The sequence below is a fragment of the Lynx rufus genome, unplaced genomic scaffold (assembly GCF_022079265.1).
Source record: "Lynx rufus isolate CCGP_SWC_20201006 ecotype Redwood Valley unplaced genomic scaffold, mLynRuf1.p SCAF_6, whole genome shotgun sequence".
Taxonomy (NCBI): Eukaryota; Metazoa; Chordata; class Mammalia; order Carnivora; family Felidae; genus Lynx; species Lynx rufus.
In genome coordinates this window covers 126,026,897-126,050,100 of record NW_025814878.1, presented here as the reverse complement: position 1 = coordinate 126,050,100, position 23,204 = coordinate 126,026,897, and the positions used below count along the sequence as shown (strand labels likewise).

The 23,204-nt window shown below is 39.0% G+C and overlaps 1 protein-coding gene across 1 annotated transcript; it reads left to right on the top strand.

The window, feature by feature from the left end:
• Positions 1-622: 622 nt before the first annotated feature.
• EEF1E1 (eukaryotic translation elongation factor 1 epsilon 1) lies at positions 623-23,024 on the top strand. The gene is made up of 4 exons (XM_047103149.1): positions 623-710; positions 6,307-6,507; positions 13,789-13,884; positions 22,748-23,024. Exons 1-4 carry the CDS (start codon positions 624-626, stop codon positions 22,886-22,888), a joined length of 525 nt encoding a protein of 174 aa, XP_046959105.1. The 5' UTR covers position 623; the 3' UTR covers positions 22,889-23,024.
• The last annotated feature ends 180 nt before the right edge of the window (positions 23,025-23,204 follow it).

Here is a 23,204-nt window from a genome sequence, read left to right as displayed (position 1 = left end):
AATTGCTTGATGTTATCTAACATACCAGTGCTCTATAAATAGTCTTTAAATTTATATTTCTACTGTTACTATTAAACTGTAGATTGACAGACGGAAAATTAGTTTTTCCAATACAGCATTACGACGCTATTAAAATTCCTATGACTAACACCATGTTAGAAACTCCTCATAGATTGTGAACTCTTTGCTATTCAATTTGATTGTTCAAATTCACAGATTCCGTAAGCCAAACTAAAGTAAATCTTGGTTCCAGTTATGCATAAAAAGACTCTTAGCATGCCAAATCAGCTAACCAGTTAACTCTAGCAGCCAGGAAAGCAGCCTGCTGTCTAGAAGTTTGCTGACTCGGTCTACAGCAACAGCAAAGCCCCGCTCTGCCAGTAAGCTCGGGAGCTCCAAGACCTCACACAGCTGTTTGCTACCACCTCTCCACCTGTCTCACACCCATCCTTCTGCCCCGCCCCTTACCTTGACCCCGCCTCTGCGCTCTGAGAGACTTCCACGCCCCCCCTTGCGTTCAGCCAATAGATGGTGACATTGGTGGGAGTGGGCCTTCCCTCCCAGCCAATGCAGGAGATCCTTGCTGTTCTGGTCCCGCCCCTGCCAAGAGCTCCTGCCGGAAGATGGCGGCGGCCGCGGAGTTGAAGCTGCTGGAGAAGTCTCTGGGACTGAGTAAAGGGAACAAATACAGCGCTCAGGGCGAGCGCCAGGTGAGAAACGGGGGCGGCGCGGAGGGGGAGAGGTGGACAGGAGCGGGGCTTGCTGAGGTAGGACGGGGTGGCCGGCAGAGGCTGACAGAATGAGGAGGCGGCTTTCCTTCTCCCCACGTGTCTGCGCCGCAGGACCGGCTGGCGTCTCTCGGTCTCCCCCTGCGGCCCTGGCTCCTAGAGGGTGCAGGGGAACCTCCCCAGTTCGGGTTCAGCCTGAACGTTTTCTCCTGGGAAATTGTCGTCATCCCGTTCTGGGAAAGCGAGAAAGGCCCTCAAAGAGTCCAGTCTGGAGGCCCCGCGTTTGCATTCAGTGACAGCATTAACTAGAACACTACCTTTCATTCAGTGTCATTCAGCCACTCCAGAGAGCTAACAGGATGCCAGGTAGCGCTGTGCTAGAGCTGGGGAATGCAGCAGTGGTTGAGACGGACTCACTCCTTCCTCCTCCGGAAGCTTGGTTTTTTTCTATGTGGACAAACTTTGCTGCTGTTTTAATTACAAGTGAAAAGTGCTACATTGAAGCGCAGATGTCTGAGAGAATACATAATTGGTTTTGCTCCAATCTGGGAGATTCAAGGAAGATTTTTCTGAGTTTTTCAAGTTCAGTGTGCAGCGTGCAGAAAATGAAGGGGAAAGGTACTGGGTATGAAATTGACTGGGAAGGTATAAGGACTCCCGATTTCTCAGGGCGTTGACAGGGCGTTGAAGAACGTTTGTGTTTCATAAACATCGTTGTTTGACGTGGATGGAATGTGTTAAAAAAGAGGAATGATTGTAAGCAGACAACTTTGGATAAATACGTTTTTCGTCCCTTTGAGATTTTTTCCATGTGACGCTTTTCTTTTTCTGTTCCTCAGTTTGGTCCATGGTAAAAAGCAGTCCTTGTGTAGTTTTTATACATAAGTTAACCTGAAGCCTAGAAAAGTCATGGGACTTGCCTAAGATCAGCCCATTGATTGGTGGCAAAGTAGACATTGGAGACAAAAGGCCTGCTGTTGCGTTTTCCTCTGGCCTCTTGCTGATCCCTTCCCTTCGCCCACTATTCCCTAGTTCGGTTTCTGTTTTTTAGAGAACATTGCCAAGACATGAGTCTTGGAGGCTTATCTAGTATGAGAAACAATCTTTGGCAATTTAGGGCAGAATGGAATATATACTAAGTGGAGGAAAACATTGTTGAGGAATGTGAAAGGAGAAAGTTAACTTTAACTGTGAGATTGGGTTTGTAAACTTCACAGAAAAGCTGCTATGGAAAGTGTGTAAGACCAAAATTATGAAAGATTGGGAAATTTGGAGCAAGAAGTAGACCAATATGAAAAGTGCTGCAATGCAAAGTAAGCCCAAAATTATAGTTTGAGGGCAATTGTGAGGGCTTTGGAGTTCAGAGTATGGTTTCTTACTTTATTTTAATTTAAACTTTTTTTTTTTTTTTTTTTTTGTCTTAGCAGAGGGTAGCTATTGAAAGTTTCTATTTGTGTGTTTGGGGAAAGGGTTGGGATTATATGAAAAGATTCAGTCATTTTGGGGGAAGACAGCTGACAGCAGTAAGCCAGCAATGATATGAAAAGTTGGAGTTCAGGAGCGATCAGTCGAGAAAGAATTCTTGACCTGTCTTTGGTGCGAAAAGGGTGGTTTTATTAAAGCACAGGGACAGGACCCTTGGGCAGAAAGCTGCACTGGGGTTGTGAGGAGTGTCTAATTATATACTTTCAATTTGGGAGGGGGTTAGGGATAGCGTAAGTCTCTAAGGGGTTTGGAATCAAGGTTTCCAGGACCTGGAGGGGCTAGCTGTTGTTAGGAAAAGGTCATTTACTACTGTCTAGTAAAACCTTCTGAGACCCTTCAGATGTATATCAGTGGGCCACATGCTTGGAAGATGATTGGTAACATATATCTTTGAGGAGGGGTAGAGATAAAGTTTCCAAAGGAATTTTTTTGTGAGACTTACAGGTTCCTGGAGATTAGGCTAATGTTAAGCTTAGGTTGCCTTTTCCCCTTAGCACAGTATTAACATCAAGGCAGTTGAGTTTCTAGAGGAAGGTCACTCTGCCTTTCTCAAGGACTTGTCAATGGATTGTAAGTTGTAAGAAAGTTTAATTTTTTTCTTCTGCCTTCATTCTCCACATCAAGCAATAAGGCATTCTCTGTAACATTACCAATTATACATTAGTCACCTGTCTGTGTACCACCTCCCCATCCATAGTTTCAGTGTCTGCAGTTTCAATTCCCTATGGTTAGTCATGTCCGGAAATAGACACTATGTCAGAAGGTCAGGAGTAGCCTAGCACTATGTCACAATGCTGATGCTGTCCACCTCACTTCATCTAATTATATAGGCATTTCATCATCTCGCATCATCGCAAGAAGGGTGAGTATAGTAGAATAGGATATTTAGAAAGAGAGAGAGAGAGAGACCACATTCACATAACTTTTGTTATATTGTTATAATTGTTCTAGTTTATTATCAGTTATTGCTGTTAATTTCTTCCTGTGCCTAATTTATAACTTCAACTTTGTCATAGGTATTTATGTATAGGAAAAAACATAGTATGCATAGATTTGGTACTATACAAACCTATGGTTTCAGGCATCCACTGGGGGTCTTGGAACATCTTCCCCACAGATAAGGGGGGACTAGTATAATTAAAAATTGACGGGGCACCTGGGTGTCTCAGTCAGTTAAGCTTCCCACTTCAGCTCAGGTCATGATATCATGGTCCGTGGGTTCTGAGCCCCACATTAGGCTCTGTGCTGACAGCTCAGAGCCTGGAGTCTGCTTCAGATTCTGTGTCTCCCTCTCTTTCTACCCCTCCCCCCTTGCACTCTTGTCTCTGTCTCTCTCTCTCAAAAATAAATAAACATAAAAAAATTTGTTTTTGTTTTTTTTTAATTGACAACAATCCAGGGGCACCTGGGTGGCTCAGTTGGTTAAGTGTCTGACTTAGGCTCAGGTCATGATCTCGTGGTTCATGGGTTCAATCCCCACATCAGGCTCTGTGCTGACAGCTCAGAGCCTGGAGCCTGTTTCAGATTCTGTGTCTCCCTCTTTCTCTGCTCCTCCCACACTTGAGCGTTTTCTCTCTCTCTCTCTCTCTCTCTCTCTCTTTCAAAAATAATAAAACATTAAAAAAAATGTTTAATTGAAAATCCAGGGGCACCTGGCTGGCTCAGTCAGTAAAGGATATGACTCTTAATCTCTTAGGGTTATGAGTTCAAGCCCCACGTTGGGTGTAGAGATTATTTAAAGAAATTTAAAAAAAAAATTGAAAACAATCCAAAGATCCAGCTTTGGGAGAATGGTTCATTAAATTATGGTACATCAGCACATTGGAATATTACTTATATAGCCACTGATGGTGATTACTTAGAAAACCATGGCGTTCTAAGAATAATATGAAAATAGCATGTGCCCCATGATTGCAGCTATACAAGATTTGTGTACTTTAGGCTGTATAAAGGAAAGAGAATGGACTTTACAAGTCAGTCTTACTTTATCCAAACCCTGACATTATCCACCTTGCCATTACAAAGCAGGTGACCCTGATTCTTTGTAAGATGATGATGAAATTACTTTCCAACTTAGAAGATGTAGTGATTAAATGAGAAGGTAACTGGGAATTTTTTGAGTTAGCATGGTGGGATTGTGGATAATGTATTTTTACAAATAATCCTCTTTAGAATTAAATGTCATTTCCCCACACACAGTCATTGTTTGCAGGTTCTTTTTCAGGTTTTGTAATGTTTTTTAAATATAACATACATTCAGAAAAGTGAATAAATCTTGATGAGTTGCCACAAAGTGAACACAGGTAGGTAACAACACAGTCAAGGAATAGAACGTTACAAGCAGCCCCAGAGGTGCTGACAGCAAAAAGCCTGGTGCAGGACTCGAACTCACAAACTGTGAGATCATAACCTGAGCCACAGTCAGATGTTTAACTGACTGAGCCACTCAAGTGCCCCTCCATGCATTTTTTTAAAGGATATTATCAGTGAACTTAGAGGTAGAGGCTTCATTTGAGTATGAAGGCAAAAGTGAAATTTCAAGGAGCTAAGTAGTGAATGGGAAGTAGGTAAGGAAGTGGAAAACCAGAAAGTACCTTTTGTTACTTTAATTTTTAGGAGGTAACCTTTGAATTTGTATCTGAAAATGTTAATCTCTCCGTATACTTCACAGGGTCCTGTTGACCTAAATGTGAGCATGAAAGTGTCCCACAAAGTGTAAATCACTTTACAAGTACAGATACTATTTAGTGACTGGAAAAAGCAGCCATCTTCCCAAGAAGATATTCTTGTTTGGTTTGTTTGGGTCATTTAGACTGTATACTTTTTTTAATGTTTATTTACTTTGAGAGAGAGAGAGAGAGAGAGAGAGCATGTGTGTGTGTGAGCTCAAGACAGGCAGAGAGAGAATCCCAAGCAGGCTCTGCACTGTCAGCAAGGAGCCTGACACAGGGCTGTATCTCAGGAATCCTGAGATGACCTGACCTGAAATCAAGGGTTGGTCACCTAACTGAATGAGGCACCCAGGTGCCCTTGTATACTTGTTTTTGGGTAATTGGTCAGTCTCCCCATCAGGTGATACTTTTTCTTCCTTCCTTCCTTCCTTCCTTCCTTCCTTCCTTCCTTCCTTCCCTCTCTCCCTCCCTCCCTCCCTCCCTCCCTCCCTCCCTCCCTCCTTCCTTCCTTCCTTCCTTCCTTCCTTCCTTGTTTATTTATTTTTGAGAGAGAAGGAGAGTAACAGGGGGAGAGACAATCCCAAGCAGGCTCAAGAGTTAGATGTTCAACTGACTGAGCCACCCAAGCACCGCACCTCCCCATTTTCTTTTAAATTTCTCATAGGTCTTTGCTTGGTTGTACATCAAAAACATTTAAATTAATTAGCAATTTCTTATAAGCTGACCTTTTGTATTACTGTTCTAATAAGGGAAACAAAAACAGTATTATTTTTCAGATGATTACCTGAAGCCCAGACTATTATCATTGGCCCCAATTATATTTTAGAGTGTTTTTAAAAATATGAGATATTGGCCAACAGTGACCTTACTCTAAATAATTCCAGAATTGATGGATATGCAGTTCATAGCAACCAAGTCACCATCACAGTCCATACCTAGTTAATGAGATCACTAATTATATTAAGATCACATATCACTAAAACCAGCCTAGATCTCATTTGGTGGTTGTAACTACATCAGCATTAAGTCAGTGTTACTATAATTGTATCTTTTTGTTATTACAGAAGTCAGGTTTATTTAAGTATGTTCATCTTGCTAAAATAGGGTATTGGTAAACTTGATTGAAATTAATGCAGTATTATTAGGCTTTCCATTTTTTCCTCTTGTATAAGCACAGTTATAAATTATGTAGAAACATACTGATTTTTGCAATGTTACTACAAGTTTTACTCCAAACATCTGTTACCAAATTGTAAATAATAGAACAACTATTTTGCTGATATTCATTTGTATATAATTTAGTACCTTAGAGTAGAATCCTAGATTGTCTTGAAAAAACAGTGAGGGATTTGATACGTAGAACTTAAAAACATGATGGTACTTGTTTTTTAAATTTATCTGAAGAATTTTTTCTTTTTAAGATTCCAGTTCTTCAAACAAACAACGGTCCAAGTCTAACAGGACTGACTACTATAGCAGCCCATCTTGTCAAGCAGGCCAACAAAGAATATTTGCTTGGGAGCACCGCAGAAGAAAAAGCAGTAGTTCAGCAGTGGTTGGAGTACAGGGTAACTCGAGTGGATGGGCACTCCAGTAAAGACGATGTCCGCACTCTGTTGAAGGTATTGTGATTCACTGTAAAGGCTAAAATAAATGCGTGAACTGTTAATAGCAGGAAGCTCTCTCTCCCCTGAGATTCAGTAGCTGAAGCTATGGGCCTTCTTGTTTCCTTTTGCCTCAGGGTAGGTTTGTACCTGTTATTACCTGTGCTGGTAAGAGTCCACCAGCCCTCTGCCTTCAGATCTCAGCTCAGATACCCCTTCCTCAGAAATGTTCTCAGCCACCTCTCTCTCTCTAACAGATGTAGGTCCTTATTCTATGTCCTTTTTCTCATAACGTTCATCATAGTCAACAATTACTTGCATGATTTTTATTTAATGTGATGTCTTAATACTTATTTTCTCCATTCAGCAGTAAAGTACTTTGTCAAGGGCAAGAAGGGAATCAGAATCTTTGGGAGTTACTAAAAAACACTGTTAGATTGATCTGAGAAAGCCCACATTTTTTCCCTTGAGACGTATTGCTTTAAGATTTGTATTTTCTTTCCAAAGAACCTAGATCAGAATAAAAGAATCTATTGATATAAGGTATAAACTGAAGATGGCTCCAGAATCACCAATAATAAAAAACATTGTGGGGCACCTGGGTGGCTCAGTCAATTAAGCATCCAACTTCAGCTCAGGTCATGATCTCATGGTTTGTGGGTTTGAGCCCCACATTAGATTTGCTACTGACAGCCCAGAGCCTGGAGCCTGCTTCAGATTCTGTGTCTCCCTTTCTCTCTACCCCTCCCCCCCCAAAAAAAAATAAACATTAAAAAAATTTTTTTAATTCCAAATGATATTTTTTATTAATTACATAAAAATAAAGCAGATTGAAAATTTTTTATAGAAGTTTAGAATTTGAAGGAACCTTAGAAATCATCCAGACAACCACATACCACTGCAGGAATCCCTTCTGTTTTCTAATTTTATTCCCATTATATAAATTGGTAGTGTAAGTTGTGTAAGAAGGTCTCATAGTACGAAAAGCTTTTCATTTATCACTCGGGGGAATGGTTTAAACTATATTCTTGATAGATATCATCAAGAGAACTGGTAGATTTCAGGCCTTGTTTCTTTATAGGTGCTATCCTGATCAACTATTCATGCTTAATATCCACACTGACCCTTCCTGCTGGCCTCTGCCGTGCTCAGCAGCATTTCCAAAGGGAAGCAAGCATGTCTGTTCTCTCAGTGAATGTGAGATTTCAGGCAAATGTTAACTATCTCTTGTAATTTCCCAGAAGAAAGGATAGTAATAGTACTTAATTCTGAAAGATATGAACAGGATTTCACTGAATTGGGTTTATAAGTCCAAAGTTGTATTCAGAGATTTGGTATTAGGCACATGGAAGTAATTCCACCAAAACGTTGTATATGGGATATATAAATAGTATTTGAAATTCCAATCCAGAGAATCTGACCAGAGATACTACCATTTTTGAAATGTACAAGGGGATAGGTGACTTAGTTGTCCTTGCCCTGCCACAGTTTCCTAATCTGTACCTACAATGATGTGTCAGATGCAGCTCTAAGGGCTTGTGATCCAGTGACCCATTAAGGGTAGGCTGTAAGAACACAGCCCCTGTCCTTACAGAACGCAGACTGGCTAGGGAGACTAATGTATGTATAATGGACTGCAGTGTGATTTTTGGCCAGATGAACATAGATGAGAAAGTGTTGTCTTCTGTTTTGCTTTGCTTTTTGCTATTTTGTGATAGTGTTTTTATCTTAAAGACAGTAAATACTTATTAAAGAAATTTAGGAAATACAAATAAGGGAAAAAAATTTTAAGCATTTATAGTCCCACCAAGAGAGAACTGCTACTAACACTTTAGTTGTCAGATATTATTGAACTCCTTTTGTGCTCTTTCCATGCTTTTCCTTTCTGTATATACATGTGTGCATTTTATTTTAAAAGTGGGTAGCTATTGGACACTGTAACTTGTTTTTTTTGTTGTTCATTGACAGTGAGTTCTGAATATCTTTCATGTCCCTAAATATTCATTTATACTACCTATTTGATAACCTGTTAGTATTGCATCATATAGTTGTACCTGAACTTAAATGATTTTTAAAAATTTGCTTTTATGTATTCTTTGCCCAGTTTTATAATGGGCTATTTATCTTTGTATTACTTATTTTTAAAACGTTTGCTAATAGAATATTATGAAAGGGTTTACTTCTTACTCTCTATAGAGTTCCATTTCAGGCTAAAACCATGATTGTAAGTTTAAATGGCTCACAAATAAGGTAATACAGAATTTCAAAATGGCAGGCATTGCAAAACATTAACCTTTGTTGAATCTAGAAAGAGGATATATAGCTGTTTATTATACCACTTTTTCAATATTATTAGGACGTTTAAAACTAATTAGGAAAACAGAAAACTCAGAACTCTGTAGGGGAAAAATATCTGATAAAGTTTGGCAATGGCATGGGAAAGACTTTAAAACAAAGGAAATGAACATCAAACATGGGTTCTGTGAATATCTAAATATGTGAAATTCTATAATGTGGTAGGGACAATTTGATTTATATCACTAATCAAAAATATTATTTAAGGGGCGCCTGGGTGGCGCAGTCGGTTAAGCGTCCGACTTCAGCCAGGTCACGATCTCGCGGTCCGGGAGTTCGAGCCCCGCGTCAGGCTCTGGGCTGATGGCTCGGAGCCTGGAGCCTGTTTCCGATTCTGTGTCTCCCTCTCTCTCTGCCCCTCCCCCGTTCATTCTCTGTCTCTCTCTGTCCCAAAAATAAATAAACGTTGAAAAAAAAATTTTAAAAAAAAAAAATATTATTTAATTGTAGTTTTTTAGTCTGAAGGTGACAACCTTGAGAGTCTTTATAGCTAAAACATCCTCATGAATTCTATTTTAAGGATATATACCCAAAATAATTCACAATGGGTCTTAAAGAGATATTTGTACACTCATGTCCATAGCAATATTATTGACAATAGCTGAGAGATGGGTGAATCGATGAACAAAATTTGGTATATGTAAACAATGGAATATTATCAAGCCCCAAAAGGAAGAAAATTTTGACTCACGTAAGAGGTTATTATACTAAGTATAAGCTAGTCACAAAAAGACAAACTCTCTATGAGTTCACTTATATGCTGTATTGAAAGTAATCAGTGCATAGAAACAGAAAGATGGTGGTTGCCAGGGTCTGGGGTGGGGGAGATGAGGAGTTGTTTAATAGGACAGAGTTTTATTTTATTTATTTATTTATTTGTTTGTTTAATGAAATTTATTGTCAAATTGGTTTCCATACCACACCCAGTGTTCATCCCAACAGGTGCCCTTCTCAATGCCCAAAACCCACTTTCCCCTCCTTCCCACCCCCCATCAACCCTCAGTTTATTCTCAGTTTTTAAGAGTCTCTTATGGTTTGGCTTCTTCCCTCTCTAACTTTTTTTTTTTTTCCTTCCTTTCCCCCATGGTCTTCTGTTAAGTTTCTCAAGATCCACGTAAGAGTGAAAACATAATGGTATCTGTCTTTCTCTGTGTGACTTATTTCATTTAGCATAACACTCTCCAGTTCCATCCACATTGCTACAAAAGGCCGTATTTCATTCTTTCTCATTGCCAAGTAGTATTCCATTGTGTATAGAAACTACAGTTTCTTTATCCATTCATCAGTTGATGGACATTTAGGCTCTTTCCACAATTTGGCTATTGTTGAGAGTGCTGCTATATAAACATTGGGGTACAAGTGTCCCTATGCATCAGCACTCCTGTATCCCTTGGGTAAATTCCTAGCAGTACTATTGCTGGGTCATAGGGTAGATCTATTTGTAATTTTTTGAGGAACCTCCACACTGTTTTCCAGAGCGGCTGTACCAGTTTGCATTCCCACCAACAGTGCAAGAGGGTTCCCGTTTCTCCACATCCTCACCAGCATCTATAGTCTCCTGATTTGTTCATTTTAGCCACTCTGACTGGCAGGTGATATCTGAGTGTGGTTTTGATTTGTATTTCCCTGATGAGAAGTGACGCTGAGCATCGTGCCTGTTGGCCATCTGGATGTCTCCTTTAGAAGAGTGTCTATTCATGTTTTCTGCCCATTTCTTCACTGGGTTATTTGTTTTTCGGGTGTGGAGTTTGGTGAGTTCTTTATAGATTTTGGATACTAACCCTTTGTCTGATGTGTCATTTGCAAATATCTTTCCCCATTCCGTCGGTTGCCTTTAGTTGATTGTTTCCTTTGCAGTGCAGAAGCGTTTTATCTTCATGAGGTCCCAATAGTTCATTTCTGCTTTTAATTCCCTTGCCTTTGGAGATGTGTCAAGTAAGATACTGCTGCAGCTGAGGTCAGAAAGGTTTTTCTCCTGCTTTCTCCTCTAGGGTTCTGATGGTTTCCTGTCTCACATTTAGGTCCTTTATCCATTTTGAGTTTATTTTTGTGAATGGTGTAAGAAAGTGGTCTAGTTTCATCCTTCTACATGTTGCTGTCCAGTTCTCCGAGCACCATTTGTTAAAGAGACTGTCTTTTTTCCATTGGATATTCTTTCCTGCTTTGTCAAAGATTAGTTGGCCATACTTTTGTGGGTCCAATTCTGGAGTCTGTATTCTATTCCATTGGTCTATGTGTCTGTTTTTGTATCAATACCATGCTATCTTGATGATTACAGCTTTGTAGTAGAGGCTAAAGTCTGGGATTGTGATGCCTCCTGCTTTGATCTTCTTCTTCAATAATACTTTGGCTATTTGGGGTCTTTTGTGGTTCCATACAAATTTTAGGATTGCTTGTTCTAGCTTCGAGAAGAATGCTGGTGCAATTTTGATTGGGATTGCATTGAATGTGTAGGTAGCTTTGGGTAGTATTGACATTTTGACAATATTTATTCTTCCAATCCATGAGCACGGAATGTTTTTCCATTTCTTTGTATCTTCTTCAATTTCCTTCATAAGCTTTCTATAGTTTTCAGCATACAGATCTTTTACATCTTTGGTTAGATTTGTTCCTAGGTATTTTATGCTTCTTGGTGCAGTTGTGAATGGGATCAGTTTCTTTATTTGTCTTTCTGTTGCTTCATTATTAGTGTATAAGAATGCAACTGATTTCTGTACATTGACTTTGTATCCTGCGACTTTGCTGAATTCATGTATCAGTTCTAGCAGACTTTTGGTGGAGTCTATCAGGTTTTTCATGTATAATATCATGTCTGCAAAAAGTGAAAGCTTGACTTCATCTTTGCCAATTTTGATGCCTTTGATTTCTTTTTGTTGTCTGATTGCTGATGCTAGAACTTCCAACACCATGTTAAACACCAGTGGTGAGAGTGGACATCCCTGTTCTTGATCTCAGGGGGAAAGCTCAGTTTTTCCCCATTGAGGATGATATTAGCTGTGGGCTTTTCATAAATGGCTTTTATGATGTTTAAGTATGTTCCTTCTATCCTTACTTTCTCGAGTTTATTAAGAAAGGATGCTGAATTTTGTCAAATGCTTTTTCTGCATCGATTGACAAGATCATATGGTTCTTTTCTTTTATTAATGTGATGTATCACATTGATTGATTTGCAAATATTGAACCAGCCCCACAGCCCAGGAATGAATCCCACTTGATCATGGTGAATAACTCTTTTTATATGCTGTTGAATTTGATTTGCTAGTATCTTGTTGAGAATATATACATCCATATTCATCAGGGATATTGGCCTGTAGTTCTCCTTTTTTGCTGGGTCTCTGTCTGGTTTGGGAATCAAAGTAATGCTGGCTTCATAGAATGAGTCTGGAAGTTTTCCTTCCGTTTCTATTTTTTGAAACATCTTGAGAAGGATAGGTATTATCTCTGCTTTAAATGTGTAGTAGAATTCCCCAGGGAAGCCATCTGGCCTTGGACTCTTATTTGTTGGAAGATTTTTGATAACTGGTTCAATTTCTTCACTGGTTATGGGTCTGTTCAAGTTTTCTATTTCTTCCTGTTTTGAGTTTTGGAAGTGTGTGGGTGTTTAGGAATTTTTCCATTTCTTCCAGGTTGTCCAGTTTGTTGGCATATAATTTTTCATAGTATTCCCTGATAATTGCTTGTATTTCTGAGGGATTGGTTGTAGTAATTCCATTTTCATTCATGATTTTATCTATTTGGGTCATCTCCCTTTTCTTTTTGAGAAGCCTGGCTAGAGGTTTATCAATTTTGTTTATTTTTTCAAAAAACCAACTCTTGGTTTCATTGATCTGCTCTACAGTTTTTTTAGATTCTATATTGTTTATTTCTGCTCTGATCTTTATTTCTCTTCTTCTGCTGGGTTTGGGGTGTCTTTGCTGTTCTGCTTCTATTTCCTTTAGGTGTGCTGTTAGATTTTCTTTTGGGGATTTTTCTTGTTTCTTGAGCTAGGCCTGGATTGCAATGTATTTTCCTCTCAGGACTGCCTTTGCTGCATCCCAAAGCGTTTGGATTGTTGTATTTTCATTTTCATTTGTTTCCATATATTTTTTTAATTTCTTCTCTAATTGCCTGGTTGACCCATTCATTCTTTAGTAGGGTGTTCTTTAACCTCCATGCTTTTGGAGGTTTTCCAGACTTTTTCCTGTGGTTGATTTCAAGTTTCATAGCATTGTGGTCTGAAAGTGTGCATGCTATGATCTCAATTCTTTTACACTTCCTAAGGACTATTTTGTGACCCAGTATGTTGTGATATATCTTGGAGAATGTTCCATGTGCACTCGAGAAGAAAGTATATTCTGTTGCCTTGGGATGCAGAGTTCTAAATATATCTGTCAATATAGGACGGAGTTTTAGTTCCGCAAGATGAAAATATTCCAAAGATTGGTTACACAACAGTATGAATATTCCTGATATTTACACTTAAAAGTGGGTAAGATGGTAACATGATTCTACTGCAATTAAAACTTTTTAAATATGCATATATAAAAAATACAGCAAGCCAGTAAATTATATAGTACTCTTAAGAGAAATTATTGAAGAGTTTTTTTTATATTTTGATGGAAAAAGTAAATCTAACATCATAATTTACAAAATGATCTCCCCAACCCTGGGGGGAAAAATGCGTGCCTTTGAAGTTGACATAGATGGTATTTTGAATAACATTTTTAATGTTTTTTTATTTCTTTAAAATAAGACTAATAACATTTACCCTATTTTTCAAAATGAGGCGATTGGTTTATGATCGGTTCTTTTGAATGAATTTGAGTCTATTAATGTCAGAAATTAAAAAATTAAAAGTCAGTGTTTTGTTTTCTAATAGTCTTCTAAATGTTCCAAATCTAATGATACGGTAGTTGACTTGATTATTATCGCTTTTTAGATTAATATCTTATTTGTTTTTTCTAGGATCTTAATTCGTATCTTGAAGATAAAGTCTACCTTACAGGATATAACTTTACCTTAGCAGATATCCTGTTGTACTATGGACTCCATCGCTTTATAGTGAGTATTTGAATAGTTGTTAGCTTTTTTCTCTGTAATGTTCAGAATGATTTCTTTATTTGTCTTGAATTTAAATCAAATTTGCATTTCACCTTTTCAAATAAAAATGAATTTTTTTATACAAAGTACCTTATGCACATATTCCTTCCACATAATCCATCAAATGCAGTAGCTTCCTGTTCCTTGACCTGTTTGCTTCCTGTTCTTGTCTCTGCTCCTGTTCGCAGCTACTTCTCTTGCCATTCCGTAAACTTGACTGTCATCATGGCCTGGACTAGCCCCCCATCATCACCCTCCCCCTCTCTAATTCCTTTTTTTTTTTTTTAATGTTTATTTATTTCTGAGAGAGAGAGCACAAGCCGGGGAGGGGCAGAGAGAGAGGGAAACACAGAATCTGAAGTAGGCTTCAGGCTCTGAGCTGTCAGCACAGAGCCCGATGCGGGGCTCGAACCCTTGAACTGTGGGATCATGATGTAAGCCAAAGTTGGATGCTTAACCAGCTGAGCCACCCAGGTGCCCCTACTTCTAATTCTTAATTCCAGTACCACATCTTCTGTACAACCTCTACTTCTTAGCTCTTAATCTCTTACTCATCCCGTCATTATCTGAAGCAACTGGATCCCTTCCCTTTTTCCAAACCTACGTACTTTTTCTCCATCCAACCTGGATCTCCTTTTGTGTAACTTCAAATACTCTTACTAGTATCTTCAGCTTCTTTGCTCCACTGTACATTCACCACCCTTTCCCTGCAAATCCCCACCTCTTGGTCAGTTCTAATAAATGCTTCCATGTTATGTCCTTGTCCAGGCTGAGGTCTGTGGGAGAAATCACAAAGCTGCAGATTGGTGCCACTATGAATTTATACTGTTCAGTTTCAGCCGGGCTCTCATCTGCATCAGCTCTTCATTCCTCCTAGGCATACTTCCAGACCCTTAGCGCTTTCCTTAACCCCTCCTTTTCCCTCCTCCTTTATCTTCATTATCTCGGAGCCTTCCTCCCTCTTTCAGCTATAAGGTGGAGGCTATTGATTTGAATGCCCTCATCTTCCCCCATCTTCCAGCCCCCCTGCCCTGCCCCCATTCATGCATCCCTCTTGTCTCCCTTTTCTGCTCTCTTACTTGAACTCCCCCTCCTGCCCCATTTCTGGATCTTGTCAAATGTTACATCCTTTCTTCCTCATATCTGCCATTTTTCCCATTATCTGGTCAATCTGTTTAAATTGTTTCCCGTCCTAAATTTATTTACAATTATATGGAACTCACTGTGTTCTCTATTCTTCATAAGTGTTAACTCATTTAATCCTTATAACAGCCCTATCAGGTAGGTACTATTATTATTATCCCCATTTCACAGATGAAGTAAGAGAGGCATAGAGAGGTCACATGTCTTCTTTGAGATCACACTGTTAGTGGCAAAACCATGTCTGGAAACCAGGCAGTTTGGCTCCAGAATTTGGGCTTCCTTATGTCTATCTCCCCCTGAAACTTCCTCCCAACACCGATCTTCTTCCTTGTGGAAAAAAATAACCCATTTCCTGTATTCCGTGCCTCGTGCATCCAATTAATCAGGTTCTTTTGTTTCCACCTCCGGGATGCCTCTCACATACATCTTGCTGCGATCCTGGGTGATATTGCCCTAGTTCCAGAATTCATTATCTTCTGTCAGTGCTGTTGAAATGGCCTTCTGCCACCAGTCTCCTCTCATACAGTCCATCTTCACTGCCACCCGAGCGATTTTTCTCATGAATGTGTCTTTCTTTCTCAAAATAATGAAGTAGCTCCTCACTGCCCGGACGGGAGCCCCTTCTTCATGTTGACCCTCCGGCCTCATTGCCATCATTCTCCCCACATGCCTCTCTCTCAGCCGTAACATACTCCCTGGTCTCTTGCTCTGCGCCCCCTCTGCTCAGGGCCCTCACTCTGCTCTTCTCATTCGCTGCCTGGGCCCAGCCCTTATCTTCCTCCCAGATTCGCTCACATTTCACCAAGGGTCACTCAGCTACAGCACTGATTTCCTGGTGAGGCCCCCTCGGGCTCCTGAAGCCTACTGAAGTGCTCTTTCCTCGGTTTCTCTTTGTGCCTCCCAGCCTCCCTCAGCTCTGGCTTGTTTCCTTTGTACTGTAATTCTTCTTGGAAAATTTCTCTTTCAAATCGTAAACTGCTTGAGTCAGAGACTACGGCAATTCGTAACTATAACACCGCTGTCAGACATAATGCCTCCCAAGTGCATACCGTCTACACTCCCCTCCACGAACACTGACTAATGTAATTAACATATTTCTCTGTATTTTTCAGTTTTATGTATATTTTCTCCTTGTACCTCAGATAAAGGAGATGGAACTAGTGGTACTACCCTCTTATTATACAGAAGGAAACTAGTGCTTTGTGCAAAGACCGCCTGGGTTTTGGAAGGGCCAAGACAAAGTCTGTCTTCTGCTGCAAGTGTCACAATGTGTGGGGATGCCCTTCGTATGCTGTCAAATACCATAATGTACGATAGTTTTTCTTCACGCCCTGCTCAAGCTCTAATTCCTCAGTTGGATTTACTTGGCTTATTAAGCATTGTTCCTCTAAGATCCCTGAGGGATTGTGCTCAGTTCTGTAACATTGTCAGGGTAACCACCTAGGTACGGTCCTTCACTCAGCCTAATAGTCTGTTCTCACGACGATACTTAAACTGAGTTTATTATATGTGCCCATTTTACTATCCTTGAGAGACATAAAAGAAGTATAAAGCTTGTTTTCAAGTAACTGTTGATCTCTTCAAAGAAATAAGAACATTTTACAGGAAGAGAATTATTGAATAAAGCAAAGGGCTAATTTCTGGTCAGAATATTATGTGAACAATTAAAGAGGCAGATGGAGTAAAGTAAAATGTAGAATCATCAAATTGTCAGAACAATATCTGCAGGATTTGGATGGCTTTAGCTATCTAAGGGAATTTTCATTGCTTCAGAAAGCTAGTGATAAGTTTGAATATAAATAATTGCATTTAAGTAGGATGATCGTAGGATTTCTCATCCAGAACAACACTTTGACAGTGAAAGGAGGGTTATTAATAATTATTAGTCATTACTGATACAACAAGAATAAAGTGGGACAGATGTTTCCTTATGCTTAGAAGAGGTAAGACTCCATTTCAGGCAAAATAAGGGGACTGAAGAAGGTCATGTCATATCATGTACACCTCGCAGCTCTTAGCAAACGCATCGTACTAGATGCTTATTGAGATCAGCAGTACTTAGCAATCTCTTCTCTTTGTGTTTCCTGTTTTAGGTTGTAAATCTTGAGAGTGCGATGTTTAGTTTTAAGCTTCAGTATGATTAAGTCTAAAATTATCTTATTTGAATGCGAAGCCAGTGGAAGTAGAGCTGAAATTCTTTGATCACCCCAGCCTCCTTTTAGTCCGTTCCAGATTCAAAATATTTTAGTAGCTTTTTGAATGTAGAAGGGTGACATGGCACGGTTTACCTCATTTCCAAATGCAAAAGCCCACAAGCTAAAGATTGCTCTTATGGTATCTGTGTATCTTTATCCTGGTGGGAAACCTCCATCTTTCAACTAGGAGGCATCTGTGGCTTGACTCGAGGGAGAGTTCATAGCCAAGAGCGTGGCTACTTTCCAGAGAGGCACAAGAACAACATCCATCTAACAACCACAACACTCTTGTTGACATTTTTAAAACATTTGAGTGTGACACTATTTCATTTTAAAGCTTAACACTAGGAGAAATGTAATCTAATCTTACATGTGGCGCTATCCGCAGGTAGGGAAGGCCTGTCGGGCCTTCCCTAGGCCTGCCTCCTTGTAGTGTCAAGCTCTCACTGACAAAGAGCCATTTCTCCCATCTAATTAAAAAAAAAAAAAAAAAAAAAAGACAGTAATGAAGTGTAACTCTTACAACCTGAGTATGTATTTACATTTTTCTCTCTTCTGGCTTATGCAGGTCACGTGGTAGGGAAAGGAAATACTCTGAGAAGGAGGGAGCTTGTATGGAATTTCTTTGCCAGCAGAGTGACCAAGGTCATAATTCTATAATGCAAAATATTCATAGCATGAGCTGCAAAGTTACTTAGGTGCTCCCAAGGGTGTTTGGTTTTCAAGCAGTTTGGAAGTATTTTGTCCAATGCAGCATGTTAAAATTAGGGTTACGTTAAGAATATTTAATGATCCATGCCTATTTATATTTTCCTGTTTCGGAATGTATACCTTCTTTACATGTAGTGACCTAGGATACTATGATGAAGGATATTATACTTCTCTTTTTCAAAACAAAAGTGAGTAGAATAATATGTACATCATGTGGCAAGGCATGCGTTTGGCTTCATGAAATGAGTACATAACCAAAGCGTGTCTCCGACCCCGGTCCAAGTGTAGGCAGAGTACGTCAGAGAACAGCTTCTCAAGGAACCCCTCACAGACTAAAACCTCTACTGTGATGGACTTGCACTGTGGTGTTAAATGACATCCCTGTTGAGTTAGGTGTAAATCTATCCATATGAGAAAAGGTGATTACTGGGCATTAAGTTCAGACAGAATCAATGTGCAGTTCAGTTTGGCTACCTGCTCGTATTCATCAGACAGTTTTTGTGCTTCATTTGCTTTGGCGGTATATATTTATCTTTGCCCTCATGCGTTCCTTTGTTTTCACGTTATTAAATACTTCGTATGTAATCAACGCAGTGCACTAAACAGCAGTCAGGGAACCTTCAAGTCCTCAAATAATCCCACAGTATTTCGTTTCAGTGTAAGCCCAACTTTAGTTGTGGCTAAGTTACTCTAATTATAAGATCTGGTCTATCGTAATTCCCTTTGAGGAATATTACGTTGTTCTCCCTTTGTTAAACTGCCAGTTAGTGTGGCTGTTTATTGTCATACCAGTGACTCATTGCTTTCCTAAAGTGATTTCACTAGTAGATAGCAGTCCCTGTGAGCAGACTGTTGCTCAAGATTATGAAAATCCTTTGTAGGGTTATCTGTTGCCTGACTATCAGATTGTTATCAATTAAATTACATTTGTTCTGAAGTCTGCAACACGAATGGAGGTATGTCATTCTTTTAGGAAAGAAAGGAAAAGTAAAAGAAATTGCTGTGGTGCTGTCCAGGAACACTAACCATAAAGATTGTCCCAGTGGTTGCATGGTGCCAGTCGGAAAGATAGCAAACCAGCCTTACAGCCCGATCTGGAATGGGTCACTTAAAGTGTTTCTCATGTGTCTTCATGGGAAATTAGTGTCTAAGAATATTATCTGTTTGGCTTTGAAGTTCAGGCTAGGTATAGAGAGCCAATATAAATAAAAAGGAATGATTAGGTAGAAAGAGTCAAGCATCGTCACTGTAGACACAGTGGCATGTGGGCCAGTGAGAAGCAGGAAATGGTGACTGGAAAGTTGCATTGTGTTTCCTGTTGCAAGAAAGGAAAAGAAGCTGACTAGAAAGGGATGCTGTAAAACCAGTGTTGTAAGTGAAGTGGCCCAGGGGGTCCCATCTAAAAAGTTCTAAAAACCTGTAAGGTTACTTGGGGGGTGGGGTGGGATCTGTTTTTTGTTTGTTTATGGTGAGTTCAGAAATAGAACGTCTACCAAAAATGTAGAAGAGAGCTAACAAATCTATCAGTCATAATTTTCTCAGCCTCAGGGGACAAACTCTACAGTTTAAAAGGAGGGTAAGTGGTAGCCTGAGCCTTTTGGAAAAGCTTTTGTGTATTTCTGTCACTTGAGGTTTTTTGTTTTTTGAGAGAACGAGAGAACGTGCACTTGCGGGCAAGGGGCAGAGGGAGAGAATCTTAAGCAGGCTCCATGCCCAACGTGGAGCTGGATGCGGGGCTCGATCCCACAACCCTAGGATCATGATCTGAGCCGGAATCAAGAGTCAGATGCGTAACCGATTGAGCCACCAAGGTACCCCACTGGCACAATTTTCTGAGGGAAAATGAACAGATTCACATTCTCTGAAATAGATCCATCTTGTTGGAATAGATTGGAAATGTTAGAAGAAGGTTTAGAAGCTCTTGGAATAGAAATTATTTCATACCGTCTGCTGATAATCTCTATACTGGAGACTCTAAATGTGAAAATTTTAAGTTGGAGAATATTGGTTTTGCTGTGTGTTATATTTTATTGTTATTACTTTAAATAATAGTCTGAGGAGCAGCATTAGCCAGTCCTCCATGATAGCAAATGCTGTTCTGAAATGTAAATAGTAAACAGACATTGCCCTTTTGACTTATGTTTGGAATCTGATTGAATAACTTGAACGTAGATCATAGATCAAACAAGCACTTTATTGTTTGGAAATGCTTTCTTCTCAGTGTGTTTTAATTCATCCTTAAAAATAACATCTCACACAGTGGCTGAGTGGAGACTTTTAAATGGAAGTTTTGAAAAGAGTAAATTGTAAAGAAGCGGTCAGATTTGAATCATATATTGCAGCAGCTAACACAAAATCGAGTTGGAGTGGAACTTGTTCTGTTTGCTTTAACTATTGGTAAAGAGGTTTGCTGAAGTTGATTTTGAGTTTACATACGTATGTATGTGTGAATGAATGAATGAATGAATGAAGAAAATTCACCCCCCATCTCCTGTTAGACTTGCAATTATGTTTAGTAGTGGTTGAGCTTTTTCAAAACCTTATATTTGGGGGGCACTTGGGTGGCTCAGTCGGTTGAGCCTTGGACTCTTGACTTTGGCTCAGGTCATCATGATCTCGAGCCCCACTTCAGGCTGTGCACTGACACCACAGAGCCTGCTTGGGTTTCTCTCTCTTCCTCTCTCTCTGCCCCTCCCTTGCTCATGTGCTCTCTTTCTCAAAATAAGTAAGTAGACATTTAAAAACTATATAAAAATAAAGTCTATGTAAACATTTTTCTTTTAAATCTTACATTTTCTTTTGAAGTCACTGGTGAAGTTCACATATGGAAAGCATTTAGAAAGAACAAAACATTAGCTCTTTTACAAAATGTTTTTTACCTTTTGAAACATAAACTGATAATTCAGTTTATTCAGCAATGTTTATTTCCCTCCTGTTTATAGACCAGACAGTTAGGAATAAGATAATTCTTCACATGTGAAGCCATGAATTCTCTTGTAATAAAAAGTACCATATATATATAGATGTGTATATATATATATGCACACACATATATATACATGTATATGTTTATATATACATGCCATAGACTAATGATATTGTAAGTGAAACAGTTATAGTAACAGATTTCTGATAACTAGATTCAACCTTACACTGCCTTAAACAAGATGAATATGTTTTCATCATTTGTGTAGCAACTTATATGTATGGACTTAAACCTGAAACTTAAATTTTTTATGTAGCAGAGGCAGAAGATTCTCACTGCTGATAATCTAAGTAAACTGAGCCAACAGAGATCGACTTTTGAAACTACCTAAGACAATGTTAAAAGATCAGATATTGATATTGTTAAAAGATCAGTAGTATCCTCATGTCGACGGTAAAAAGGAAGGCAGGATGATTTGTATTGGTTTTGCTTTTTTAATTGCCTTCTAATAAATATAAAGTGGAAATAATGAGTTCAGTTAAACATCTGAGAGAATATTATGTGACTGCCTTTTAATTTTATCAACATTATTTTATATTCTGCAATAAATTTTGCATACTAGAGTGATTTGTCCTCAGTTTTGTTGACCCAGGCAGAATATTTGCCTGTAGACACAAGTATATGCGAACTTCTAAACAGCCCCAGGACAGCTCTCTCACTAAAAGTGCCTTCCAGTAAGCAGACCTCTAATGGATTTGAACCACAGGAGGCTTTTTCCCTTGTGTAAAATGTTCTAGTCAGTTTTACAGACACTTGTAATATCTGAATAAATGTGGATTCAACAACAGCAAAAGGAGCCACACTATCGTAAACATGGGCCATGGCTGTTAGTTACTGGCCCACTGGCTCTCTCTTTACCTGACAACTCTCCTTAATTCTAGTTTTAAGATTTGGCTTAGAGAAAAGTCGTTGAGTCACCTACTTTGGAATTTGAGCCCAGTGAAATGATAGGACCGACTGTTTTTATTACGTCTTTTTCTAAGGAGATCTTGGGCATTCTTGTAGCTTGACAGGAAATTGTGTGACCTGCTGCACTCAATGGAGATAGAGTTCAGCTTTGTGACAAACTTAATTGAGAAGGTCTGTTCATCTGAGGCACATGCCACTGGAAATAGCCCTTCCTTGTATTAAGCAATAATCACTTGAAATTAAGTGGGTCATTGTCTTCCTGAGTACAGTTCTTACCCAGAGTTAATGAAAAGGAAGTGTTAGTCTCTCTCCATCTGTCTCTCTCCCCCTCTGTGTGTGTGTGTGTGTGTGTGTGTGTATATGGCATATATATGTATGTATATATATATACACACACACCAGCCATCTGTTAATGTGCGTGTATATACACACATGTATTAGAGTTTACATAGTATTCTCTTGTTAAGCATGTTAGATCCTAATAAACCTTTCTTTTAGATTTGCTAAAAAAAAAAATATTGTGGAAAGAACCAAGGTCTTACCTTTTGGGAGCTATTCTCTAACTTTCTCCTATCTTCCTTTCCAGTAAAGTAAAAAACAAACTCTTTCGGCCTCCAGATGCTGGGTTAATGTAAACTTTTCATTTGTTGAAAATTCGAGACTTCCTTAGAAAGCATATCTGGTGTTGAACTGAACATAAAAGCATTAAACAAATGGCTCTTCTAAGTGGCTGAAATTATTTAATCCTATCCAAATATATTGGCTTTTGAGAACTGGGGTTGTTTTTTTTTTTTCCCCCCAGTTTTTATCTTTTAGTCAAATGATATTGATAATTGTTCTTATGTAATGTCTGTGTTATGTGTTTTTAATCTCTATTTAGGTTGACCTGACAGTTCAAGAAAAGGAAAAATATCTTAATGTGTCTCGCTGGTTTTGTCACATTCAGCATTACCCAGGGATCAGGCAACATCTGTCCACTGTTGTCTTCATCAAGAACAGACTATATACTAATTCCCACTAGAAGCTATCCATGACATACAGAAGCGTGGTCACAGACATTTTAAATGGAAAGTATATTCCGGACCAGAGGACTAACGTAAATTGATACGCAGTCATTCTTTGTTTGCTGAGGTTGATAGAATAAACTTATATCCGAATGTTTTCTGTCTTCTTTAGTTGAAATTTTGCAGCTTTTATATGTAAAAATTCAACTGTCAAAACTTTGAGTTGAGATCAAGTTATAAATTACTTTGTTTTTATAGATGAAACTTATTTTAGTATATAAACTTGCAAATCAGTGGCTTAATCTTAAGAGAAAAAGTAGTCCTTTCAGTGGC